This window comes from Salvelinus fontinalis, chromosome 14, assembly GCF_029448725.1.
Source record: "Salvelinus fontinalis isolate EN_2023a chromosome 14, ASM2944872v1, whole genome shotgun sequence".
Taxonomy (NCBI): Eukaryota; Metazoa; Chordata; class Actinopteri; order Salmoniformes; family Salmonidae; genus Salvelinus; species Salvelinus fontinalis.
This window is the reverse complement of record NC_074678.1, coordinates 51606228-51628714: the sequence shown is the minus strand read 5'-3', so window position 1 is coordinate 51628714 and position 22487 is coordinate 51606228. Positions and strand designations below refer to the sequence as shown.

The 22487-nt window shown below is 42.9% G+C and overlaps 1 protein-coding gene across 3 annotated transcripts in view; it reads left to right on the top strand.

The window, feature by feature from the left end:
* nr5a2 (nuclear receptor subfamily 5, group A, member 2) overlaps positions 1-22487 on the top strand; it is a 106912-nt gene that overhangs the window by 5474 nt on the left and 78951 nt on the right. Inside the window, exons 1-4 of one of the 3 annotated variants that reach the window (XM_055862264.1) lie at positions 4995-6015; positions 8600-8718; positions 11339-11480; positions 16295-16974. In XM_055862264.1, the coding sequence (XP_055718239.1) occupies positions 5934-6015; positions 8600-8718; positions 11339-11480; positions 16295-16974 (1023 nt within the window). In that variant the 5' untranslated portion in view covers positions 4995-5933. Of the gene's footprint in view, positions 1-4994; positions 6016-7355; positions 8336-8599; positions 8719-11338; positions 11481-16294; positions 16975-22487 lie in introns of those variants that run through there. The other 2 variants (XM_055862265.1, XM_055862266.1) reach the window with 2 other exon arrangements.

Below are 22487 nucleotides of genomic sequence, written 5' to 3'. Positions count from 1 at the left end.
AACAACATTAACAATGTCTACACTGTATTTCTGATCAATTATATGTTATTTTAATGGACAGAAAATGCACTATTCTTTCAAAACAAGGACATTTCTAAGTGACCACAAACTTTTGAACGGTAGTGTAGATGTTCTTATTCCATCCCTTTACTTAGATTTGTGTGTATTACATTTACATTTTTACATTTAAGTAATTTAGCAGACGCTCTTATCCAGAGCGACTTACAAATTGGTGCATTCACCTTATGATATCTAGTGGAACAACCACTTTACAATAGTGCATCTAACTCTTTTAAGGGGGGGGGGTTAGAAGGATTACTTTATCTTATCCTAGGTATTCCTTAAAGAGGTGGGGTTTCAGGTGTCTCCGGAAGATGGTGATTGACTCCGCTGACCTGGCGTCGTGAGGGAGTTTGTTCCACCATTGGGGTGCCAGAGCAGCGAACAGTTTTGACTGGGCTGAGCGGGAACTGTACTTCCTCAGAGGTAGGGAGGCGAGCAGGCCAGAGGTGGATGAACGCAGTGCCCTTGTTTGGGTGTAGGGCCTGATCAGAGCCTGAAGGTACGGAGGTGCCGTTCCCCTCACAGCTCCGTAGGCAAGCACCATGGTCTTGTAGCGGATGCGAGCTTCTTAGCTTATTAGCTTATTAGGTAGTTGTTGTGGAATTGTTAGATTACTTGTTAGATATTACTGCACTGTCGGAAATAGAAGCACAAACATTTTGCTACACTCGCAATAACATCTGCTAACCATGTGTATGGGACCAATAAAATGTATTTGATTTGATTTAAAATAGAGTTCCATGTAGCCATGGATCTATGTAGTACTGTGCATCTCTCATAGTCTGTTCTTGGCTTTAGGATTGTGAAGAGACCTCTGGTGGCATGTCTTGTGGGGTATGCATGGGTGTCCGAGCTGTCTGCTAGTAGTTTAAACAGACACCGCCATGCATTCAGCATATTAACACTTCATACAAAAACAAGCAGTGATGAAGTCCATCTCTCCTCCACTTTGAGCCATGAGAGGTTAACATGCATATTATTAACGTTAGCTCTCCATGTATATTTAAGGGCCAGCCATGCTGCCCCGGTCTGAGCCAATTGTAATTTTCCAATGTCCCTCTTTGTGGCACCTGACCACACGACTGAACAGTAGTCCAGGTGCAACAGAACTAGAGCCTGTAGGACCTGCCTTGTTGATAGTGAGTGTTGTTAAAAAGGCAGTGCAGCGTTTTAGTATGGACAGACTTCTCCCCATCTTAGCTACTGTAGCATCAACCTGTTTTGACCATGACAGTTTACAATCCAGGGTTACTCCAAGCAGTGTGTGTGTGTGTGTGTGTGTGTGTGTGTGTGTGTGTGTGTGTGTGTGTGTGTGTGTGTGTGTGTGCGTGCGTGCGTGCGTGCGTGCGTGCGTGCGTGCGTGCGTGTGTGTGAGTGCACAGCCCGCATTAGGTCCTCTCAGATACAGTGTGTCTCGAGTTGACCTTTGATATGTGATAATTTGCTTCTAGGACCTCTGTGTGTCATTTTTCAATAAGACTGAATTATGTTGGTTGCCGCAGAGCCAACCCCTAAAATAAAAATGTGTGTGTGTGTTTGTGTGTGCATACATGCGTGTGAAAATACCCTAATGTCTTATTTGCCTATTTTAACACACACAAATCCTGATTTTCCTTTTGTTGTTTTAATTCAACGGTCCATGTCACTAATGTTGCCTCTCCTCGTTATGCATACACTTTAAGCCTGAAGCCATGTTTAACTCAAATCCTTTTAGTAAGTTGAACTCAGCAGTAGCGGTGTGTGGGTAAAATCACTGGGGAAGCCAAGCCAGGGAAAAAAAGCCATATTACAACCTATGTCTTTTGATAATTGTGTTGTTTGCTCTATAACCTGAGTTCATTCGCCACCGTGAAATATAGGCCTAAAGCCGAGGCAATGAGAAGACACAGTGGCAAAATAAATTCAACCAAACCTTTGTTTCATCACAAAACCAGAGAGCATCATCTGTCCTGTGAAGTCCACAAAACATATAGCGTGTAACAAACAGTTACATGACCTACAGCGTGGTCAAGCAAGTTAATGTTTCCGACATTTTCAGACTACTAAACAACTATTGATTAGAACCGGAGTTTCAAAGAAAACAGGCGCTGCCTCCACTATTCCACAACCATTTTAACATAACATAAAGCTCCAACGAAGGCCGTAAAGCTTATGAAAGAGCAGTAATACTATCAAGAGCAGTGTGCGGGTTCCTTCTTTTGTCTGAACATAATCTAATCACCTATGCTTTAGTCTAATACGTTGACAACTAAAAGATACCAAAAACGATATAGTCCAATCAATGTAAGCTAAATATGATGTGGCTTTCCATTGGACTTATTTCTGTGTGTGTGCATGCATGTGTGCAAGTAGAAAAAACATAGTTGACTCACCCTACTTGTAGAGAAACGCCAATGCCATCCTCCTCTTTCATGTTGCCTAAACAGGTCTATGACTCTGTCAGATACGCTTTTAGTTTTTGTTGTCCTAGGCTACCTGACTAAAATCCTTGCTCACTAGCCTAACTTCCTTTCATGGGCATTGATGAACCAGGCCAGCTAGTTAACATTAGCCTACTCTAGCTACATGTTGAACTTCCATACTCTCAAGCCAGGGGCACAATGTATGAATTTATTGTTGGATCAGAATAGCCGTTATAATCATTGGAGAATTAAGTAAACCCACAAGTCCAAATCCCTATTTCCATCCATGGCTAATTTACGAAAGGGATGATTTTAGCTAGCTATCTAGCCACCGGAGGACAATGACACAACGAGATGCAACAATTCAAGTTTTCTGTCAATGACGTTTGGCTTCTAATGTGATGTAATTGGTGTGAAGCCAAATTCAAAATGGCTTCCCTTGACAATTTTTTGGGGTGCGCAAGGACCATTCATAGCTGAGATCACTCAGTTTAGCTCAACGCTGATTGGTTATTATTTTATACTTTTTGTATCAAGGGAGGCCAAGTGCTCACTGGCTTCCCTCGCATTCAATGCTAAGGGCGGCAACAATGTCATTCTCTTTTTAGCCAGACAGTATAGGTGGGCTACACATACAGAGACAAAGGGGCGCTGTAAAAGATGAATTAAAAGATAAATTATTTTGTATGTTTATTTATTTATTTATTTAAAAATGTGTGTGGGGGGGGCTGGCTTTCCTTGGCATTCATGAATACATGCCATTGGAACTAATTCAATGAAAGTAAGTATTACAGTAGCTAAATGAGAAGTCACATCAACGTACACTTGCAAGTTGTAACAGTAGAATGTATAAGGTGCAATTTTGAAATTGGGTAGTGCATAATCAGTTTTCCTCGTCATGCTAGTCAATGCATATTGGGAGGGCATAGGCCCACCCACTGTGGAGCCAGGCCCAGTCAAGCAGAATTAGTTTTCCCCAAAAAAAGGGCTTAATTACAGACAGAAATACTCAGTTTCATTGGCTGTGGCTGGTCTCAAGACGATCCCGCAGGTGAAGAAGCCGGATGTGGAGGTCCTGGGCTGGCATGGTTCTCGTGGTCTGCGGTATTTAGTCCAGTTGGATGTACTGCCAAATTCTCTAAAATTAAGTTGGAGGCGGCTTATGGTAGAGAAATTAACATTCAATTATCTGGCAACAGTTTTGGTGGACATTACTGCAGTCAGCATGCCAATTGCACACTCCCTCAAAATTTGAGACATCTGTGGCATTGTGTTCTGTAACAAAACTGCACATTTTAGAGTGGCCTTTATTGTCCCCAGCACAAGGTGCACCTGTGTAATGATCATGGTGTTTAATCAGCTTCTTGATATGCCACACCTGTCAGGTGGATGGATTATTTTAGCAAAGGAGAAATGCTCACTACCAGGGATATTAACAAATGTGTGCACAAAATTTGAGAGAAATAAGCTTTTTGTGCGTATGTTTCATTTCTGGGATCTTTTATTTCAGCTCATGAAACATGGGACCAACACTTTACATGTTGCGTCGATATTTATGTTCGGTATAACTTGTCATAAATAGCCAGATCAACTAGCCCATGTCAGCTAACGTTTTTCACTAGGTTCTTAAGCCCAAAGATTCTGTAATAATGTTTGAGTCACTCAAATATCACCGTATCACAATACTGGAAGGGGGGCCTGAGTGAAAAAGTTTGGGAACCCCTGACCTAGACAACCAGGTGAGGGGAGTTCCTTACTAATCAGTGACCTTCATTTATCAAGGGAGCAGCGAACACCTGCAGACACTCGGCCCTCCATGGAACGAATTTGACACATATGCCCTACATGGTCACAGTGACTCTATTGGTTTGAGTAATGTAAGTAATGACTACAAAACCACTATAAGTAACTGTACTCAGCAATGGAGGCTGGTGGGAGGAGCTATAGGAGGATGGACTTATTGTAATGGCTGGAGTGGTAAAAATGGAACGGAATCAAACGTGTGGTTTCCATATGTTTGATACCCTTCCATTAATTCCATTTCAGCCATTACAATGAGCCCGTCCTCCTATAGCTCCTCCCACCAGCCTCCTCTGGTACTCAGATATATTAAACGCAACAGGTTTCCTCAAAAGTTTTGAGTAATGACAGCACATTGGGGTTTAGAGTGTAGGCCTACATGAATTGATATTTCCCGTCCTGTATTGATTTCTGTAAATATTAAGGAGAGAAATTAGATCATTTATACAAGTAATTGAGAACGTTTGGTAGCCTATTTAAAAAACGCAAATACATTTCGCCTTTAGCAATATAGCATATAATAACTTTGCTACTTTTTAAAATGCTAATATTTTGCCAAAGACATGGCAATATGTTTTTGGATATTAGCCTAGAACAAGGAACATTTTGGTCAAATGTACAGTTTTGTCACAATTGCATCGGATGGATATAGACAATATTTTAGAATTCATACATCTAAGCGTAAAACGAACACGGCATTTGGTCTCAGTAAAATGGCACGTTTGCGCGCATAGTTTCCCAGTAATTTATCGGCTACCTGTTCCTTATAAAAACCCTGATTAGAACGAATAAGTTATCACTCATTACTATTATCACACTGTACCTCTTTGTGTAGGCTATTTGTCTTCCGCTCCTCTGTGTCTAAGCTCGTTTTATTTAAACATTCACCTTCGTTCATTTCCTTGTTATCCCACTGCTTTTATTAAGTCCGTCATAAACTGTATAAAACAGCTGTGATTTAGACAGTGTGTGGAAAACCGGTCAGAAGTGATGTTGCCTATCTCCGCACGCGATTGGAGCTAACGGTGTGATGTCAGAGTCCATGAGCCCCTGATTGGCGCGAGGCGGCGGTGTCAGTGCGGAGTAAACAACGCAGCAAGGATAGGACTGAACTTCACATCCCACTACATCACAGATAGACCGAGTCCAACCTTACGCGAAGGAGGGGCCGGCGTGACAGGCTTTGCCATCCAGCCCGAAAGTTCCTTACAGTTCGCTAACTACACTTTCAAGACCCTTGTCAAAAGACGTGGAAAAGCCAGCGTATAGATGTATCGTTGCCCGGGTAGATTTGTTATTTTCATCACAGACAGAGCTAGAGAGAGAGAGAACTCGAAATCAGTGCGCTCCGCTCCTCAACTTCGCGGCGAAACCAGGCTCATATTCTAGGTTCAGCGGCATTGCTCCGTATTGCAATTTACGCAAGAGCACTATTCAGAATTAATTTACATTGGGCTCGCCGTTGCAGGCTACCCACTGGGTATGTAGCCTAGACATACAATGTCAGTTTAACCCGAGCCAGCTGCAGTTGAGCCACACAAGGGGCGCGCGGGATTTGGGAAGTCACTTTTCTCTGGTGTGTGTGTGAGAGAACCTGTGGCGACCCTCTCCCGTCCAGGTGGCCCACCGGACGGAGCTGAGTCTCCCGCTCAGCCCAGCGGAGCTGTCATGCTGCCCAAAGCCGACACGGAATCTTTGGGACTCGTTCGATCGCATGGAGAACAGGGGCACATGCAAAGGAATATGCAAGGTAAGAGATTGAGATCGATATACGCAATATTGTAGACCGCATGTCCCTTGTGCCTTATCACAATCGCGAGTCGTGTCATTTGTGCACAATACCAGGCGAAAGACCTGGCAGTGTTAGACAGAATAAGACAACAAACTCGTCTTGCCTCTCGCGCTTGCCTCTCTCATAGTTCACGTATTTGCTGACCATGCATTGTGCAACAATATCAGGGTGTATGCAGGGACCGTCAAGACGTTGCCCTTGCGAATTCACCCTACCCAAATTCGATCCGAAGTATCAGCGTTGCCATCACCGACTTTCTCCAAATAGTGCATGCCAAAGGATTTCATTGTGCACTCTATGAATTCATTGAAATCCCAATATTGACTGTCAGATATCATTCGGTTTAATTCATTGTTTTTTATTCCGACATATTACGAAATTAAACGCCACAGTTTATCTGTCATATAGCCAAAGTCATCTGATGGTATTTTACTAGGCTAATGATTAAAGCACCCGAAAGCTCACCCGATATCTACAATTTGCGTAATATGCGTGATCTGATTCGCCAGCAGTTGTTGAATCCTGAAAAATGTGGAATTCCCAAAATGTCACTAACTCTGGGCTATTATCTTTTAAACCTCGATGTCAGTACCATGCAAAATTATGTCAGTGATATTAAAATAACTGTTTTATTCTGGATAAAATATTTGAGTTAACGTCACGTTTCTGTCAAAAGTCAAACGTTGACATAAAAAAGGGTGATACATGTAAGAATCTTTACTCCAGAATGCAAATGCGAGCGTGCAAATCATATAGTCTTGTCTTTGTGTCAGAGTAGGAATAGTCCTGAAACAAAACAAAAATTCGGACAAAAGTAGGCCTATGCAATGATTGAAAAATACCCAGTTGGGTTAGATACATTTTACTTGGATACATTTTTGTTTAGTTTACATACTATCACCTATAACCCGTTGTGGCAATTTAGTTTTTGTGTTACTTCTCATAATTCTAGACTAGTGCTTGCTTGCATTTCCCAAAGTTGAATAAGCTATGGAAATAAGATAACTCAAATTCTCATCGAAAAAAGACTTCTCTGCAGGCCTATCGAATTAATATCTGTAAATCCCTTTCATTTTGCCAATTGAACATTTACATTTTATTTAAAATCAAGTCTCATGTGGCTTTGATTTTTTTTTTTAACACCTGATAATGGAACACAAACCTCAATGAATAAAGGGCTAGAATTTCTATGTGACATTCTGTTTCATTTTGCACGGGTAGTTTCTCTGTGTGAGTGCACAAGCAAATGCCTCTCTCCAATTCATTTAAACATATATTTTTTTTAAATCTACATTTTAACTGGATATAGTTTTGAGGCTGCACGTGCTTAAGAGACCATAAGTAAGATTCGATAGCTTAGGTGATATCCTTAGGTCACAGAAAAGCTGTCTGAACTTGGCAAAAATCCAAACGGCACAGAGTTCACGTACAACTTGGGTTCTGCTCTCCTGTCATCAAAATACGAGGCCTGACACTTTCCTATCAAAGGGAATTTTCGCGCAGGCAGACATGTTTGTAATATAGTAAGTAATAGTCTCCATTATCAGTTAACTCTCTATTAAACGTTTTTAAAACGCGCACTGCACAACTTTCAAAACACAAGAGGACTTGTTGCCTTTCAACTTAATATTCAGCGCTTATAAACGCTGCGAGATCAAAGGGTCAATGGAGAAAGAAATCCGCAGGAAGATGCAATTGCAATTGAAAGTTAGCCTACATTATTTTATATAGAGTCTAATGTCGGGAAATCATTTGCCAGTTTTCCAGTCTGCTCTGGAATTCATTGGGATTTTTCTGCTTGATGTTTGCCACTTTTTATAAGAACAACAACTCATTTTGTAACCATTGTAAATGTCAGTTCAGCAGTTTGCTTAGCACTGTCATATATCCTCTCATCAATGCAACTATTGCCTTCGGCATTCATGCCCGTAAAATGTAGAATAAAGCAGTGGCTTATGGAAAGTGAATACAAATGTAGGCCTACTAATACAGGCTACAGCAGATAGGAACAATAGCGATTCAATGAGAGCATTTGTAAGTTCAATTTCAGGATCAGTTTTGTATTTTTTATTTCGCCTGTTAGAGCGAAAGGTTACACTGTATGTCTTCATTTGTCTGTGGGCGGTAACATTTTCTCCTCGAATCCCTTACTCTATTTTACCATTTCCCGGATGAATTCACAACTTAAAATCATGAATATTTATGAAGCTCAGTTTCATATGTTTTCCCTGTCTGCGACTGGCGAGCAAGAGTGAGTGCTGCAAAGAGGGATACAGAGGTATATTTTCTTTCAGCTCCGTCAAATAACATTATTCCTTCAAAAAGGATAGTTTTGTGAAATGTCCTTTTTGCTAAAGCTTTAAAATACAAATAAAAATTATATTGAACATTTTATGGATGTCAAAAAATATTCCATAACCTAAGCTCATTGTGAAGTTATTCAAATGTATACGTTAAAGATGACTGCATTAGGCAGAGATGGTCTTTCAAATTAAACAGTCTTCTTCTTTGTGTGCTCATGTGTGTATTTTATCTATTGCAGCCCCCCACTATAAAATGATGGACTACTCGTATGACGAAGACTTGGATGAGATGTGTCCGGTTTGTGGCGATAAGGTTTCTGGATACCACTATGGGCTGCTCACCTGCGAAAGCTGCAAGGTTTGTTCTCGTTTTCTTTCTACCCCTTTTCTACCCTTTTCATCAGATTGTCTATCTGTGATTCTCTTGAACATAGCCTATAAGCAGCTAACTCCTACATTTGTTTGTCTAATGAAGTTTCAAGTAGCCTATTTTAGTCGTATTTAAAAAAAATGTTAATCTCTAAATGTCAATGTGTGTATAGCTAGCCGTTCTGTGTATGCGGTACATATTTCTACCTATGCTGGCATAATTTAAAACAGGTGTTATAGATTTCATCCGTTTTCTGACCATGAGATGTTACATGTTTGCTTTGAGGATACCTTCAATAGCAACATTGCTTAAAATGAGATCTCGAATGAGTGTCTTCAGCGAAATCCTCTCGTATTTGCGATAAACTGTGGCAACTGTTCTACCAGCACAGTTCTAAATGGGGTCTGTCTGTGTTTTAGGAACAGATTTGGGGTGTCATTTTTTTTGGTACTGTGTAGTTATTTCAACGGAAGCTGTGTGTTTTGGACTGGGAAAAGATTGGGTTTGGAGCGTTTTTATCGTTTCTCGACAGTCTACCACACTGCCGTGGGTCTGAGAAGGGTGGTATCAGGACTCGTGTCTAAACGCACACAAAGTAATACAGTGTTAGTCTACTTTAAACCTGTACAGACACACATGCGCACATACACACACACATAGGCACATGCAAGCGGACACATACACACACGCAGGCAAGCAGGATGCATGCACGCTCACACACAATCACTGACTTGAAAATGAGTGTAATACTGTACATTTGAACTGGTATGCATTAGGCTCTTCCAATAACCGCTGTTAGACACAGAAGCTGTGGGAAAAGTCTAGATTTGGATAAAGACACAGATACAGGACACACAAATTCATCATAGGCCACATACTGTACACAAAACACAAATGAGAAGTTGGGACAACCTGGACGTTGAAATCTTGCGGCTTTACGCAAATTCAGTTGTTGGTGTCCACGCTCTGTTTGTGGTTTACGTTGTTTATAGAACGCGCGGTATACTCAATGGATTTTTTTTTTTTGGGGGGGGGGGGGGGGGGGGTAATTACGTTGATGCATGTTTGTCTGGCCGAAGTCAGTAGACTGTCTGTCCACTGTGTCTAGTTTCTAGTCTAGTGCGGTTTTATTTTCATGTCACGAGCCTGCATCGCGATTTTACATTCAATCTATGTTTGGAATTTGGTGAAATATTGATCGTTTTACTTTTAAATGGGCAGGTTTAGGGGATTCTCCTGCTGGTATGGATCGGGAATACGTTAATACCTTTTCCCCATTAGATTTTTCCTGCTGCTTTTGCTGAAAATTAATTCAATGGTGCAGGTAGAACGGTGTAATCCCGGAACTGTAAATTATGGATATAATTTATTGGATTTTTTACTCTAACACTCATATTTTTAAATAATTAAATTGAGAGATAGATAGAGGAGATATTACAAGTCAATTCTGAAGTCTTCATAGGGCCGTGTAAGTGTGAATACCAATGTATATATGGCTGGGTTTGCAACAGGTTGCTTCATGAAAATACTGAACACCTATTTGATGATGTTACTCATAACATTGTATTAACACTCTGTTTAAACTCACAATGAGAACAGAAGTATATTCTATACTTTTCATCAAACACTAATTCAAGTATAAGTAACATAGGAATCGTATTCATGCATCCGTCTCATCACTTACCCAAAGTACATATTTATGTATGAGGAAAATTATTACTTTCGTGTGAGTAAAAATTCAGCATTAGCACTGAAAAGTAGTAGGGTGATGGTAGTATGTTAATCGCAAAAATAAGAATTATAAGAATAAGAATTAGTATGTGTTACACTGCATTGTCGGAACTAGAAGCACAAGCATTTCGCTACACTCGCATTAACATCTGCTAACCATGTGTATGTGACAAATAACATTTGATTTGATTTGACCAAGTAGGCTATATCAGATTTTGGGTTTGCTGCTTTGTTAGGGTTTTAAGCTTTCTTCAGTGTAAACATTTGATATCCGCATGCTCACTATTCAGTTCAGTTTAATTCAGTACCAGACATTGAACTGTGAAGCCCAATTCTCATATCATTGTCTTGAACAGGAGCTGGTATCAATAAATGTTTCAGTATTGTGTGTGTTTGTGTGTCTGTCTGGGATCATTTATTTGTATTTATGGCTGCGATTATGTGTATGCATAGTCCGTTTATCATGCACACGCAAGTACATTTGTTTTGTGTGAATATAGTTTTGGCTGTTTGGATGTTTTTTCTGTGCCTGCATTCTGTGATTCTGTGATTCCTAGTGTTCACGTCACTGTGTATATGCCTGTGCCTGTGATTGCTTCCCATTATATGCCTGAGTGTGTGTGTGTGTGTGTGTGTGTGTGTGTGTGTGTGTGTGTGTGTATGTGTGTGTGTGTGTGTGTGTGTGTGTGTGTGTGTGCGGCACGCTCTAGTATGTGTGTGTGTGTGTGTGTGTGTGTGTGTGTGTGTGTGTGTGTGTGTGTGTGTGTGTGTGTGTGTGTGTGTGTGTGTGTGTGTGTGAATAGGTGTGTGTGTGAATAGAGCAATTACAAACGTTGGGCTCATAAGTGTTGACATCTTAGTTGTTGCCTTTCCACAGGGCTTCTTCAAGCGCACGGTTCAGAACAACAAGCGGTACACATGTATAGAGAACCAGAGCTGCGCCATCGACAAGACACAAAGGAAACGCTGCCCTTACTGCCGCTTCCAGAAGTGCCTCACCGTCGGCATGAAGCTGGAAGGTAAGGACAGCTCTTGTTAATGAGATTACGAAACAGTAAGACAAGGTCATGGTATAGTTAGGGTCAGGGTTTGATTTACGCTGGTGCACGACAGACTTGTGTTCAAGTAGTATTTGTTTTCCTTTCAAGAACTTTGAGGACTTTGATCGAATCGTGCAGAGTGCCAGATGTTCGGGTTTTGCACTTTTGGGACTACTCCATTGGTTCCATTGCGCCAGGCGAGTTCAGTCACACCCAGCTAAAGTATTTGAAAGAAAACAAATACAATTTGAGCTCAGAGTCTGGTGCACAGGCCACGCTTATTGGAGTGGGAATTTAGCATGGGCACCCAAATAATCAGTAAAGATGTGGAAATTATCCTGTCCACTATCTTTGATCTCCCTAGAGTTAATTGGAACGCTACGGCCATATTCAAACAAAACTGTTATGTGGAAGTTTTGGGGCGAAAGGGAAAACAAACACTTTTGAATTGGTATCACCTAAGGTTTTCAAAGGGTTCTACTGTTGTTGTATAGACATAGATTGATGTAGAAGTTGCCCTAAACCACAGATCGAGGATGAGATACTCCTGCCCCAATCCTAACTTTTACCAGGTTAGGATTAGGGGGATGAACAAATATCTGACCCTGTATCAATGATGAGGGCCAAATTCAACCTACTCTGTAGAAATAATCCAAACATGTTCTGCAGGTACACAGAGGGGCGAGAAGTGAAAATGCAACATTGGCTTGTCTTACCCCTGACACTCATATCTACTGGGCCCTCAGTCTTTAGCCTAAAACTTTCCTTGTTGAACCACAATCTTCATGAAACCATCCCATATTCATGTGTACTTTTAAGCGTTTTTAAAAGAACAGTTCTTCTTTTGGAGTCTTTTCCTCTTAGCCCGCAGGAGTGTGGTTTTAATTACTATTAATTGTGAATGGCCGCGGGGCAGAATTTCCACGCCTGTCATTTTACAGCTTACTACGACGTGATTTGTTTTCATACGCTAGCAGCTGGGCGGAGGGGCCCTGCAGCGCTCTGTCTACTTCAGCCCAGGGGCAGAGCCAGGCAGGCGGGTGGACGGGCAAGGAAGCCGTGTGGAGAGTTGCCACAACCTGTAAAGAGCACAGAGCTAGAATCCTGATCTTCCAGACACCGCTTTCCAGTAAACACATAAATATATTATAAATATATTCAGACGGACCAAAAAAAGGTGTTTACCGCTAGACCCATTCAGTCCTTCATTTTGGGCTGTTTTTTTTTAAAGAATAAATTGTCGAATTGCAGTTAAATCCCATTTTTAAAGGTAGGATCATTTTGGGGCTTGTTTTGCTTGTCGGAAGTTGTTCCTGTCTACCGATAAGTCAATAGACCTAGTCAATATCCAGTACAGTGTTGGGCTGGGGCTGTAAATAGTGGTGAAAATACAGGCAGTCATATCTGAGTGACACAGACAGTATCCTGAGTCTGACATGTCTGCCATAGAGAGATTCAGTCCCTATTATCTGGACTGATAAAAGCATGGCGACGCCGATCTATCCTGGAGGAAAAGGAGTCATTATGTCGCGCGAGATGTCTTTTTTGTTGTGTATTTATGCCCATGATAAATAGTTTACCTTTGGCCTAATGTGCGGTCGGGGCTCATGATCTGATTCCAGATTCACTTTTCCTGTTATTGTGTCTTTCCTGTTGAGTGTGAATGAGAAATGTACAGATTACACTCTTCTTTTCCCTTGAAAGGGTGCATTGGCACTGGTATTTTAACATTGATGACTGTTAACATGTCTGAGTGTTAAAACACGTTTTAAAACATATTAGTGTTAAAATGTACCATACTTACTAATATCCGTAATTCATCTCATTTGGATAATTTACTTTGTTAAGTATGGTGGGAATTGTTTATTCCTGTTTTATTGCCCAACGCTAAATTGTCAGTCAATAGCTACTGTCATCCAAGAGCCTAGCAAGATGCCTGTCCCAGGTATCAAGAGTAGGATGCAATCACCCGCACAATGCATGCACTACTAGCACACTGCTGAAAAATCTCATGCTTCTAGGCCTAAAAAACATGTATTTATTTAAGCATATACTTCATAGTAAGTACTATTCAGTCATTTAAACAAAACGTATTACCCCATTTAGATTCTCACTGTAACATGCAATATCGCTGTTAAGGAAAAACCTAACTTTTTTTTTCCGCGGTGCAGGTTTGATTGAACCCCTGCCCGAATCCTAATATTTCCACACAGATAAACGGAATTGTCTCCTATGTGTTTGTCTTTTCCCTCCGTCCTCCTTTTTTTTCTCCTCCCTTTCTCCCTGCCCTGTCTTGTTTCCCTTTCTACCTGCCGAAGGAACGGAAGCCAGACTCCTGTCCCATTACTTATGCATAGGTATCATAGGTATTCATGTGTGTGCGTGGGGTAGCGCGCATCCAGAGTGGGAACCGGGCAGACATGACAAACAGGGTGTCAGAACCTGGCCAGGGGAGCCATTAATATGCTGCTGCCCGACAGGGATCCTCACCTACGCTCACTTAATATTCCTGTATATTAAACACTCATAAATCAGACCATAAGCAGAACCCTGTGTGCCGCGGCGGGCCGGGCCCGGGATAGAGTGTAGAGTGTGTGTCTGTGTGTTCGTACCTAAGCCCCAGTCTTATACTACAGTCCTATACTCTAAACGTATACCACAGCCCCAGCCTTGTACCTCAGCTCCTGCCTTATACAGTACAGTATGCTCCCCAGAATCAAACCCCAATCCCAACCTCAGCTAGCCCTAACCCCCAATCCCCCAGCTAAAGCCCCATCCTCTCCCCAACCCCATCCCGGATTAATCTGTACAACATGCATGTAAATAACCTTGTTTAATTAGACACAAGGAGGGTGAAAGAGAGAAAAAAAACTGCTATCAAAAATGCTCCAGTATTCATGATGCGAGTCCCAGGTTCAGACCTAATTGTGTTTTCCCAAAAGGGCCGACTATTAATTTTCAGCTTATTAATTACCCTGTTGCTCTGAGTCATTAATAGTTAAAGTCGCTACAATAATGTATAATGGATACAGGGGATCCACGTTCCAAATGTTTTCCTTTTATAGTGCACTACTTTTGACCAGGGCCCATAGGGCTCAGGTCATAAGTAGTGCACTATATACAGTATATCTTTTTTGGGGTGTGTGTCACTTAGCCAGTGGCGGGCTCTTCTTCTAGGTGCCAGTGTCTGCGGACCCTATGTGCTTGACCTTACCTCTCTCTCTTATCAGTGCTGCATCAGTGTGCGATACCCTCTGTACCGCGTGTCTGCGGCCCCTGTGCTCTCCCCTCTAAGCCCCTCTTGGCCCCTTTCTCAGATCACCGCCACTGTGACAGACACTGCTGTGACAGAGACCATTAAAACTACTCCCAAGGCAGCTGTTGGTCCAGCCCCCTTCTAATCACTTTCTGTATTTCAATACCTACTCCCTACTAAAGATATTAGATATTAGTGGCCTGAGTGCCCAACGGTGTGTCCGGCCCTGACCCAGTATTGTAGGGATGGAACGGGGGTGGGCGGATGGGGGGTGAATGGTTGGGTCCCGCCTGGTTCACTCTCCCACCGAGCCCAGCGTAGCCAGTCTGCTGCCTGCTCCACTCCACCACAGCTTGGGCATAAGAGATAAATAATTAAGCATAAATAATTAACAGGGGGGCACCCGGGAGAGAGAGGCAGAGAGACAGTCTCCCCCCTTGGCATGCATGGTGCAGATCATACATGGTCCGCCGTGCACCATGGAGACAGTCTCATTCATTAGCCTGAATGAAGCTGTGATCCTCGGAATCTTGGGATCATTCGGGATTCTGCTGGGGTTTTCATATGATGTTTTGGGATCATTAGGAAATGTACAATTTTTGTCATGTTTGTACTCTGGTTTGATTTTCAGTGTTAACACTTTTCAGTGTTTTGAATTAGGGTAGTTCTTAGTGTTAACACTTTTCAGTGTTTTGAATGAGTGTCATTTTCAGTGCTAACACTTTCCAGTGTTTTCAATGAGGGTAAATCATTTTCAGTGCAAACTCTTTTCAGTGTTTTGAATGAGGTTAAATCATTTTCATTGTTACCACTTTTCAGTGTTTTGAATAAGTGTAGGCATAAATAATGTTGATGTTGTCACTCTTCTCATTTGGACTGACGACATATGCTTGGAGAAATTACTAATAGCCCTGTTGTCTGGTATGTATCAGGATTACATAGGTTCATAAAAGTTATTGTTTCAGTAACTAGCGTTTACAACCTGTCAAGCTGAGTGACAAAGCGTGCCATGCTTGTGAAAGGTAACACGTTATGACAAGGCTGTATTTCCCTGCTCGGAGACATCCGAGTTCTCCAGTGCAAAGGTTAACGCAAAGTTTAGTAGTCGTTGATCGTTTCCCCCCCCCCTTTTATGCATGAACTATAAGATGAAACGGGAGCTCTGTGTTAAATGGCCATTGTAGATATCTCTATGATTCATCAACGCTAATAGTTTGGTGTGAGTTCTTGTTATGAACACATGACATTATCTCAGAGGTCTCAAACTCCTGGCTCACGAGCTGCCTATTTGTGGCCCGCGGATTGGACGTTTCAGAACACTGGCTGAAATCGACTCCAATGACTTTTTATTTGATCCGTTTATCAATATTGCTAGTATCTTTTTCTCTCCTTCCCCCTTCAACACCCGCCAGGAGAATGTGTTCCTAGTCACCTTACCTGCTAAAATAAATGGAAACACATGTAGATGTTATCATCATGTCACTAACGTCCTCTTCTCCTGTCCTTCCTCTCCTGTCTGTCTGTCTGTCTCCGTCAGCTGTCAGGGCGGACCGCATGCGTGGCGGCCGCAACAAGTTTGGCCCCATGTACAAGCGCGACCGGGCGCTCAAGCAGCAGAAAAAGGCACTGATCCGTGCCAACGGCCTGAAGATCGAGGCCATGACCCAGGTGATGCAGGCGGTGCCCACCGACCTCACCATCTCCTCGGCCATCCAGAACATCCACCAGGCAGCTTCCAAGGGCCTGCCGCTTAGCCACCACGGTCACCCGCACCACGCCGCCCTGCCCCACACAGACTACGACCGCAGCCCCTTCGTCACGTCGCCCATCAGCATGGCCATGCCCCCCCACGCCGGTTCCCTCCAGGGCTACCAGGCGGCCTACGGCCACTTCCAGAGCACCCGCACCATCAAGTCCGAGTACCCGGACCCGTACACCAGCTCGCCCGAGTCCATCATGGGCTACAACCCGTATATGGACGCGTACCAGACGGGGTCGCCGCCCAGCTTCCCGCACCTCATCGTGGAGCTGCTGAAGTGCGAACCTGACGAGCCCCAGGTCCAGACCAAGATCCTGACCTACTTGCAGCAGGAGCAGGCCAGCCGGGGGAAGCACGAGAAACTCAACACGTTCGGCCTAATGTGCAAGATGGCCGACCAGACGCTGTTCTCCATCGTGGAGTGGGCCCGGAGCAGCATCTTCTTCCGCGAGCTCAAGGTACGTGGGGAGACTACACACAGACACCATGTCGAATTTTACACACACACTGTGTATTGTATGTCTGTTTTAATTGTTCATGTGCATCATTCAGAAGATTTAACGTGCATATAGACAAACACTAGTCAAACACATATACAGTACATCTGTATTGTATATACAGTACATTGCTTGTCTATATTTTTTTACAATGTTTCACATACATCATTTTTAGTGGTTGCTAAACTACTGATGATGTGAATTAAATTAAATATGTTGGTTAGCGAACTACAATATGCAACAAGTCATGCATATTACACATATCAAACTCGGTCATATACATGTATTATATCTTGATATATGGTCTGATCAATAGACAATAGGATCGTTATACCTACCCTATTTGTGTGGCCTTGCATAACGCATCCCGCATTTTGTCCAAACGTTCAATGTTTCGACCCAATGTTGTTATCCAAAATTGACAGTTTACCACACACACACACACACACCCCTGTGATCTCCCTCCTCGTCAAACCCACCCTCATATTTTATCTTCGCCCGCCTTTAATCTTTCCCTTTTATGTGTCTGCCCGACACTAATGCAATGTGTACGAAGCTGAGAGGGAAGGCTGCGGTGTAGCTTTTAGCCGCCTATCTCTCATCCTGATCAAAATTCAGTAGCCAGCCCTGTTTACACACTGTGACACATTTCGGGTATGGGTTAGGAGAACTTTGACTGGCCGCCTTCGGGCTCTTTTCACTCAAAGCAGCGGGATCCCCTGCTCTTGGTTTTGATTCGAATTTTGGATTTGATGTGCCCTTTTTCCCTGTATCATTTTTGAGATCCAAGTAGGCAGGGACTGTATGAGAATATTGAAACACAAACCAAATATCATCACAGGCCCACAATGCATGCATCATCACAGCGGCAGAGGTAAATGGAAAATACTTGAAAAATACAGTCCGACCCTATTACCATTAATGATAATGCATTTCATTCATTCATGAATTATGATGCTGATGTTCTCACCCGATCAACCCATTTAGTAGTAATGCAGGCCTAATTGAAGTATTTAAATTTCATTGACGTGTTATCGAACTCTGTTTCTGAAAAGCTCTGCTTTCAGTGAGGATACTGCAGCACACAGTTTTCCTGGCCAGTTTGGAGCCAAAGTGAAGTTTGGTTGACATACTTTGTAGTGTTTCGTCAACCAATCGCTAACAGCTGCTTACCGAAACAACCCTAGATGGCCAGCAACGAGTCTTCCTGTAAAAACCTGATCATTACAAACATTTTTAGTCCCTGAGAGGAACGGCAAATGTTTCCAGCGTGGTTTCGTTTGCTCCGAGGTTTATTTGTTCAGTAGAGAAGGTTAATATGCGGAGAGCAACATGAAAAGGCTCTGATGAGTCTGTGTGGATCACCTGTTTTTCTTTCATTCTCTTTCTCTGCCCCCTCTCTTATCTCACTCTTTTGTCTGTTTACTCCGTAGCCAAAGGCATGACTGCATATTCATGTACTAGGGCCCCCATTACAGTCCTCTGCATTTTTAGGGGAGGGAAGTAGAAATGTGATATTCAACACAATCCAATTCTGTATTAGGGGCAAGAGCTCTCGAAAACACATGTTGACATTTACCACGCGGCCAATCCCTATTGGCATTTTCTATATCTGAATTAGCATTAAATAAAAATGTTTTATTGTACAGTACTTCACTGAGTACATGGACTGGAGAGTTGGGTGTGGTTGTACATGTTTTTTTTTAGCCCATTTAAGCCGCCGAATGATCATTGTGCAGTGTGTGGAGCAGCATACCACTCCAAGCTCTCCATTCGAATTCAATTACCTATATCCACTTGTAGATGTCGCCCCTCGTTCACTTCAGAATGAAATATCATTATGTCCAAGGTAATGACTGGCCATATTACTCATGGACTTAATTGGAACAGAGCCTCAGGTGTTTTAAAACGGTGGAGAACGACCCGCGCTAAATTTGGGGGCTAATTCCTGCCCCAATATTCCTGTATCCGCCGCCCCTTCTGTAGTGGTACGGGGACACGCGGTAGCAGGCGGAGGGGGTCACGGAGAGGCTGGGGGGGGGGGGGGGGGGGTTAATTCACTGATTTGCTGAAGTTACTGAATAATTAGGGGGTGCGTTTTTTTTACGCTACCTCATCGAGCTACTCGAGTTTAGACTAAAGGCGCTTGCCTAGCAGGGCTGGAAAATGGTGTGCTAGCAGGCAGGCACCAACAGCTTTCCCTGTACACTAGACCCCACCCCCTCTTGTTTCTAATTAGTAGATAGTTGTACGGCTATTGTTGAGCAGAAAACTTAGTGTTGGTGATGAGAGAAAAGCCCTGTGTAAGCCCTGCACTGTTTCCACAAGTGCTGGCAAATTGGAGCTCTGCTAAGCAAAGGCAGCTACTGATACAGTAGACAGAGAGGCTTTGTGGGATGTTGGCCCCCCTGCATTTTGGCCTTTTCAACACGCTGAACCACACATTCTACTGTAGGGAGATAAATGTCTACATTGACTTGTACTGTATGTACTGTGTTTTCATGCTAATTCAATGATTTAAAATGGTGTTTTCAGACAGATTTTCCAGGTGATTTGACTCAATCTGTGATCATCAGAATCATAAAATGTGTGTACGCGTGTGTCCGTGTGCATTTCTGCACTTCCCCATATCTCAGTGAGACATTCAAATACGACTTACTGCTGGTGACCTCTGTAGACCGCTACATCTAATATATAAATAATTTCAAAATGAGGACAGAGAGCGGGCGATAAACACAGGAAATACTCATGGAATAAAAGCTGGTCTGAGACCCCGGCTCCGAGGGCACTATAAATACCCTTCCATCTACAGGCCCCTATTATTAGCTTGGTAAGAACAAAATCATTTATATGGTAATGGAGCCGAGTGGTGAGAAGCTTCTGCCAAAAGTGTTTAAAGATTTAGTTTCCATAAGTTGGACCTGGTTACAGGAGTCATAAATATTTACCCATTAGATATCACTGAAGAGAGGAGCCCCATTGTGTTGCTCTGCAGCTGAGCAGCCGGAGAAGAAAGACACTTGGCCAAGAATCGTTTCACAATTCTCACACCTTTGGATTAGATCTTTAACTGTACTTTTATGTATCTTTTTTGGTTCCAGCCCTACCTACCTCAGCCTTAACTCATTTCACATTTGGACTTTTTTAAGCCAGGTGTCCGTCCTGGTTTGGTTATTACTGTAATAAATGGTAATATGAGGGGGAAAAGTATGGAGTTTTGGGAAGGGAGGCTTTTTGCATGTGAGTGTCATTTCGATAGCAAGTGTGCATGTGTGTGTGTGCTTGTGAGTGTGTTTAGGAGTAGCGTCCCTCCCCATTATTGCTGGGCTCGCTCTGGGCACAGAGGGAAACAGATGTGTGGCTCAGTGTGGCTAGATGTCACTGAGGGGGTGGCACAGCAGGGTTGGCATGTGTCTGTGGCACTCCTCCCATAGCCTGGCAAGCCTTTATGCCAGGCGGCATTTAATAAACACCCAATCACACCAACCTGTGGAATGGTAATAAATTACTAATTGACATGTTTACATTTCATCAACGTTTTATCAATCTCTTTCTCTGAGGGCATAATTTCTAGTGGGGTTGTTATTGGGATTGTTATTGATGCCCCTTCTAGACCAGATCTGAGCCAAGGTTAAGTTTGGTTGACATACACACACACAAACGCAGTCCCTCCGCCTTAATACGAGCTTTTTCCAACCAATCATTACCCAGACTATTAGTGTGTCTCTTCTCAGGGCCGGGCTGCCATTGGGTTCACAGGAACGATCAGACTTACTCATGCTGCGCGCGCGTGTGTGTGTGTGTGTGTGTGTGTGTGTGTGTGTGTGTGTGTGTGTGTGTGTGTGTGTGTGTGTGTGTGTGTGTGTGTGTGTGTGTGTGTGTGTGTGTGTGTGTGTGTGTGTGTGTGTGTGTGTGCGTGCGCGTGCATGAGTGGTGCATGTGTGCATGCATGCGTATGTCTGTGTGTGTGTGTGTGTGTGTGTGTGTGTGTGTGTGTGTGTGTGTGTGTGTGTGTGTGTGTGTGTGTTTACTCTATGTGTGGCTTTGTAGATGTGTTTCTGTGTGTATGTCAGTTTGTCTGTATGTGCATGTGTGTGTGTGTGTGTGTGTGTGTGTGTCATTAGCCGCTCTGCCCATGAGCTGAGGAATGATTCATACCGGGGTCCACGGAGAGAACCACCTCGGCTTCTGGGCCTCTCCTCCATTGTTCCAGGAATAGGATGCGTGAGCCGCGCTCTTCCTCTAGCTTCCACCAACACAACGGGACCAAATGAAGTCTCCAATTGTGGTTATTGATTCATATGTGTCTATTATGTTTCTATTATTCCTCCCTGCTTCTAGTTTCGTTTTCATCCTCTGATACTTAGAACCCCGTTATTATTCCACCACAGAATAATTGTGTTGTGACAAGACAACTTACTTGTTTATACTGCAGTTATAATGGACCCGACACACGCACATGCACGTACACACAAACACACACGCGCACTGTAACGTAACAAGTAGATTTAGTCCGTCAACCTGATAAAACTCAACCGGGCAAAGCCCATGACGCTTTGACATGTGGCGCCAATATTTATTTTAGTCCTTTCACGGTTGTTCTGGGACAACTTGGGCTCCGGGGTTCCTCTCCTCCGAGGTAATGACGATGACAATACCAGACCTGCCATTAAGTGAGGGGGGGACTGTATTAGGGCCTTGTTTCTGGGCCCATACCCAGCTGTGCTGCCCTGGTCCTTATTGGATTAGCAGCTGGAGATGACAGGAGAGGACAGGAGAGGAGAGGTGGGAGGGGGGGGGGGGGGGGACGAAGGAGAGGAGAGCGGAGGAGAGGAGAGGGGTGGAGTGGAGAGGAAGGTATAGGGTAGGAGAGCAGAGAAGCCTCAGCCTGCCTCTTGACTTCACAGCTTGTCTTTGACTTAAATGCTTCATTCAATCAAACACATATTGCAGTTTTAACACGTTATTACGTATACGTATTATTTTATGTGGTTGAATTAAATTGTTAAATGGTTTTGTTTTCGGGACTGGAGATATACCTAAATGATCTTTCCAATTAATTTAGTCAACTGGGCACTGATTTACATTGGGTTGATTTGTCAACTAACGTGAATTCAACATGAAATCAACAAAACATGTCACCATGTCATTGGATTTAGATTAAAAGTTGAGTGAAACAAAGACAAAATCCCCCTTATGTTGATTACTTTTTGCATGTCCAATCAGTTTCCCACGTTGATTCAATGTTATCGCATAGATTTGAATTGTTTATAACTTGGAAGCAACATTGATTCAATCAACCAGTGGGTAAAGATGTATTCACAAAAAATGTAAGGAACAGCGACATTGACTCTAAGCTATGTGAGGCCTATGAAAGAAGAAAGCTAGAATCGCCAAAAAAACATTTCTCCAATTTAATTTTTAACATTTTTATTTCACCTTTATTTAACCAATTGAAAAATATAGATCAGCNA